Source organism: Brassica oleracea, unplaced genomic scaffold (assembly GCF_000695525.1).
Source record: "Brassica oleracea var. oleracea cultivar TO1000 unplaced genomic scaffold, BOL UnpScaffold01186, whole genome shotgun sequence".
NCBI lineage: Eukaryota > Viridiplantae > Streptophyta > Magnoliopsida > Brassicales > Brassicaceae > Brassica > Brassica oleracea.
In genome coordinates, this window is record NW_013617742.1 from 4,067 (window position 1) to 9,643 (window position 5,577).

The window sequence follows — 5,577 nt, forward strand, 5'->3', positions numbered from 1 at the left end:
ATTCCTAGATTGTTGATAACACCATCAGATACTCGACTGCCTTTTAAGATGCACAGGAGGCAATTGCCATTGGCAGTGGCGTTTGCTACTACAATAAACAAAAGCCAAGGGCAATCCCTATCCGAAGTTGGTATCTTTCTACCAAGACCTGTTTTTTCACACGGACAACTCTACGTGGCTGTGTCTAGGGTGACTTCTAAAAAAGGTTTGAAGATTCTAGCTGTTGACAAAGATGGTAAACCTCAAAAGAAAACTACAAATGTTGTATTCAAATAGATTTTTGCTAATCTGGAAGAATATGTTTGACATGGTAAATATTTTTATTTACTTATAATCTTTCTATTTTGAGCTAAACATACACAGATAAGTTATTTTTTTACTTATTTTTGCCAATGCAGGTTTAAGATGCAGGTTTAAGATGTCTACAAACAAGACAGACGTAGTTTCCGTATTTGCTATTCATTGTCAAAACTAAGCCCTTTTTCTTCTTATTGTCTGTTTTTTTAGCTCAAAGAATGAGTTTTATTTGTACTATTATTTTAAACGTTGTTATTCTTATTAAGTAAATTGGTCATAACACAGTCATCCAAACAACATGCAATTTATCAAGCGGTGAGATCAAGTTAAAAGAAAACAAATAACTATAACTGTTGACAAATCACAAGAACAATACTATATGTCCTACGTTAATTTAATCTTATGATCATTCTATAACTCAATGTGTCTAATAGATTAACTTCAGCAACAATTTACTAACCTTTTGGTTTTTGACCCGCTCTGTTGTCAGCTTCATTGTGCACTTTGAGAATAAAAAAACTGAATTCTATTACCTGCATACGATATATTATGTTCAAGTAAATAAAAAAATCTCAATGAAGACGTTTATTTTACTAATATCAATCATCTTATTATCTTTACAAGTTTCTATAAAACATTCAAGCAATCTATACAATCTCTAAGTACTTTACAACTCACATGTATTTTGAGTATGAATAATAAAGAACTTATCTTTTTTTCTTTCATGTCGATTTCCCCTTTGGTGTTTACGGATCTGCTCTTCTCTCGATCTCGATCACAATTAAAACTCAACTCTTATCACGAAACATCACCACAGCCGCATCCGACGTTTCTTCAATTGATGTATTGAATGTTCACTTTTGCTTCGTCTATGTCTCGATTTCGTACTCAAACAAGAAAACTATAAACATGAGACACAAAAGGCAATTCGTTAATCTCAAACAGAGTATAACGAATTGATCTTTAAAAAACGTATACAGAGAAATTGGTACCTTGATACTGTCGATTAATCCATACATTACATCTTCTAATTCAAAATCCCATGGAAACCGTCTGAGATTCTCCAGTTGAACTCGCCGAATATCTCCCTCTGTTTGGCTTCTCTTTCGATGTGATAGTTTTTTTTTGGGTCGTCTAACTGGTTTTTTTCCTGCGTAAAGTTGTTAGATATCTAATTGGGCTTTTGTTATTAAACTTTTTCTCTTAAATGTTTATCATCAGCAATTTAAAAACACATTTAATAATAATATATATTGATTTAACTATATATTATCTTAGTTAGGTTCTAAATATGTACATATTTTTTAAAAAAAATTGGACTTCGATTTTACTGATATACATAAATTTTGTCAAACTATATTTGATCTATAACTAAATAATGTTAATAACCAAATATGTACTTATGCATTTATAAATATTAAAACATAATATTTTACCTCATGCAAGTGAATGAGTATAAAAATTTATCAAATATTTTTTTATTGACTATAAAATTAACAAACCACCACAGACAAACTATATGATTAACAAAAATCTGTTTCAATCATTTAGATATAAATAACTAATGTAATTCATCATTTACTTTTTTTTATATCACCATATAATATAAGATATTTAATATCACAATTACATAATCTATAATAAATACAATAACAATTCAAACCGAAAACGAACACCTGCGCGGACGCGCGGATCAAGGTCTAGTATTTCTTCTTTGCTAAATCATAGTTGTGAACGATGATGTAAATTATAATAAAAGAAAAATGATTATTATAAAAAAACAGTTGTAACCTAAACATACTCAAGTCCATTATTTTTTCTAGGAATCGAACTGATAATCGTCTCTTACATTTCTCTTCTTCGGTAGTCCTCTTCTTCTTCTTCTTGGTCCTCTCTGACTCGCTCTCAGAATCCTCATCCTCCGACTCAGACTCATCCTCTGCATCTGGTGGCTCATATCCTTGGTCTGACTCCTCAGGTTCTGAATCGCTTCTTTCCAAGTTCAAAAACTCCCAACCTCCATCGTCTATAAAGCCCTGAGGATCATCCGTGATTCTCTTGAGGATCGGTCTCCACATGAGATTCGCTTTGCTCTCGTAGTACTTAATATCGATAGCGTCAAGCCACTTCTTTATCCCTTCTAGATAACTTGTGTCGATTGCGTTGATCTTGAGGACATCTTTCTTGAAGTCCTTGAAGACTATGGCCATGTCAAAGTACTTCTGCCCAAACACGACTCTCTCGAGATTCACAATCTCAACCTCACTCAGACTAACCACCAAAACCGGGGTTTCGGTGAGCATAACCAAACAGCTTGATGTCGGGACGATGAAAACACGTGCCTTGTCCGTGACGCCAGAGAAACCAAGCTCTCTCAACGGTTGTTCAAACTCAAGAGCACTGACACGTGTTGCGAAATGATTGAAATCCACGTTGATCTTGTTTTTCCTATCGCGCTCCCTCTGCTCTTCAAGAATCTCGCCTGGGTCATAGGCCGATGGTGATGATCTCCTTCCACCACCGCCTAGAGACTGCACAGCATCCATCACCTCCACGTAAAACTGGACGTCCTTTGTCTTCTTGTTTCCCAGCATGATGTGGTTGTGCAAGTGGAAATGCAGTGTGGTGAGCATCTCCTTCTCAGCCGGCTGGAGAAACGCATGTTTTACGTTTGCAAACAGGACATCTACCCTCTCATTAGGCCTAGTCGTTGAGTATCTGAAACCATTGGCGTGAGCTTCGAGTGCCCCAGGAACCCTCTTCCGACCACTAAACTGCGGGCGGATCCACAGACCAGACAGCCTGAGGGGTCTGAACTTGTTTCCTGCAAGCTGAAGCTTCTCCTGGTTCACCAGCGTCCCCCTTTCAATTCTTTCGGACTCTCGGGCATTGACTTGCCGTCTAAGGGTCTTAATCGCCTGAACCACTTCACTGCTACGCTTTGAATCCTTGCACCGGAACGTAACCTCTTTGAGGTATATAGCACCCTGGTTCTTCAGAGTTATGACACTGAAAATTATACGGATGTAGTTGTTCCGGGTGCTATCCTGCTGGTTCGACACATGGAATGGAACCATGCTACCATAGATGGGTAACAATACAGCCTCCTTCTTCTGATCAACCTGGATCATCATCATCAAATCACGAGGTTGAGGCACATCGTTAACGTTCTTGTAGGCAACCGAATCAGTTGAAGTCTTTGCAGTAGAACCGGAGCTGCCGTCACCAGCAAGCCTTCTGACAGTTTCTTCATTCTTCCGGCGTGCAAGCTCTGCCTGGTGCTGATTCCGCATCCGCAGCTCATCTTTCGAGACCACATGATTATTATTATTATTATTATTATTATATGATCTAAGAGATGTCTTGTTGATGAAGTAGCTCTCAGGACCGCTGGTCCTCCTTGCCTTCTTCCTGCAGGGCTTCTCTTCTTTGTCGTAACTCACATCTGTAACAAGTTTGGAGCACTTGCCCGTCAAAATCTCAGGATCCTCATCTTTAACAATAACAGTGTCGGCCAGAAAAAGCGAGAATTTCTTCTTCTTGCTCTCACATTCCATGTTCTGGAAACCAAGTGACACATTAAACGCCATCTGTGATCTCAACACTTTATCATTCCTTGCATTGATGTTTAATCCAGACTCTCGGAACTCAAGACCGATACCAGTCCCAGCAGATTTAGTCAGCTTGTCAACCAACTCAGGGGCTTCCTTTTCGACCACTGAAAGTGCAGCTTGATAGACACTGCTTAACTTTCTTCCTCGCCTCATAGCATTAATAGCAGCCTCATGTGCCTTGAGAAGAACTTCATAAGCCTTGCTCTGGAGATTAGTTGCATCTATTAGGTATGTCCTGGCCACGTTAGAGCAATAACTATTGTACCGAGCACCAACAGCACATATAATGATGCTCCCTAGATCGTAAGCGAGCAGATCATCATTGCTTACAGCACTAGGCTTGAGATCAAACTTGCCTCCACTTTGAAATATTGGAGGGTAGCATATGTCAACACACTCTGGCTTCAGCTTCACACCGGCTTTCGTCGGATCAAGTATCGCTTTCTCCGTGAGACGCATCAGCAGAGAGTGGGTGACATCTCTCTCCTCATCAATGACCTTCTCAAGTTTTGTAACAACAACGTTTTTCATCACGCTGGAGGCAAGATACGCTGCTTTCTTCACATTAATAATCTCTGTTCCGTCTTTAGCAGCAAAGAGATCAGACAACCCCGCAGTGATATCAACAAACTGGAACTGGAACTTAGCATTCGTTAGCCTTTCAGTCCACTTCTCGAGAAGCTTACCTTCAGGAGCTTCACGAGCAATGTGTCCCACAACTTGGGACTCCTTTCCATCACGGATGGCACGGAGTACAGCATCCATCGGCCCATTTCCATCATCACCTTTAGCCTTTGCATGCATGACAACATCGATCCCCAACTCATCATGTGCAGGTTGTTTCACAACTTCAAGCAGAGTTGCTATTTTCTTGCTACACAAGAAATGGATCTGCTTTGAGCTGAAGACCATTATAGTGTCAGAAAACTCATACCCAAGAAGCCAAATATGCAAAGCAGAGGACTTCAGGTAGCGAAGATCATTAGTAGCAGGATGTGTAGCTACGGCAAGAGCGTCCGCAGATCCCCATATGTCTGCAATGTGCTCATTCCAGTGTGCATACAAGGCTCTTGTACGTGAGATGAACTTCATGACATCAATGACGTAGGTATCACCGTTCCTTGAGTCTGCCATCTTTAAGATTCCAGCAGCAACTTATCTGAGGAAAAAATAAAATTTTATCTGAGAAAAGAAGTGCAAAGTTTATCATAAACTAGATAGATATATTACACAGGCCGCCGAAAGTTTTCATTAATCAGGGAGAAAACAAAAAAAAAAGCTTGCATTCATTGATTTGATCACAAATTGAAAAGAAACAACAAATCGACTCAACACAATCTCATGAAGTGTCAAGAAAAAATACAGCAGTCTCCAAAAGGAGAATGAAGGCATCAGATTTTAGGGTTTCATAGATTGAAACTAGGCTTAATTTTAAACTTGGTGAACGCCACTGTGACACCCCGATTTACATAATAAAATGTTACGATAAGTAAATAGCTCTGATACCAAAATGTGACACCCGCCACTTTCAAAATAAAATAAATTGATAAAAGCGAAAATAAAATAATAATACAACATATAATATAATAGTCGATACGGTAACAAAAGGCCTAAAAGCCCAACATCGATAACATCCGAAATATAAAATACGATATAAACCAAAAGT

General features: G+C 38.7%; 2 protein-coding genes across 2 annotated transcripts in view; one reads left to right on the forward strand and one right to left on the reverse strand.

Moving 5' to 3' along the window:
- LOC106321047 overlaps window positions 1-417 on the forward strand; it is a 3,986-nt gene extending 3,569 nt beyond the window's left edge. Inside the window, exon 6 of the mRNA XM_013759367.1 lies at window positions 399-417. Within this exon, the coding sequence (XP_013614821.1) occupies window positions 399-417 (19 nt within the window). The remainder of the gene's footprint in view (window positions 1-398) is intronic.
- Window positions 418-1,923: 1,506 nt separating this feature from the next.
- The window catches only part of LOC106321048 (FACT complex subunit SPT16-like), a 10,448-nt gene continuing 6,794 nt past the window's right edge, over window positions 1,924-5,577 (reverse strand). The window contains exons 3-4 of the mRNA XM_013759368.1: window positions 2,130-5,070; window positions 1,924-1,932 (exon numbers count right to left, since the gene is read on the reverse strand). Coding sequence (XP_013614822.1) covers window positions 1,924-1,932; window positions 2,130-5,045 — 2,925 coding nt within the window. The 5' untranslated portion in view covers window positions 5,046-5,070. The remainder of the gene's footprint in view (window positions 1,933-2,129; window positions 5,071-5,577) is intronic.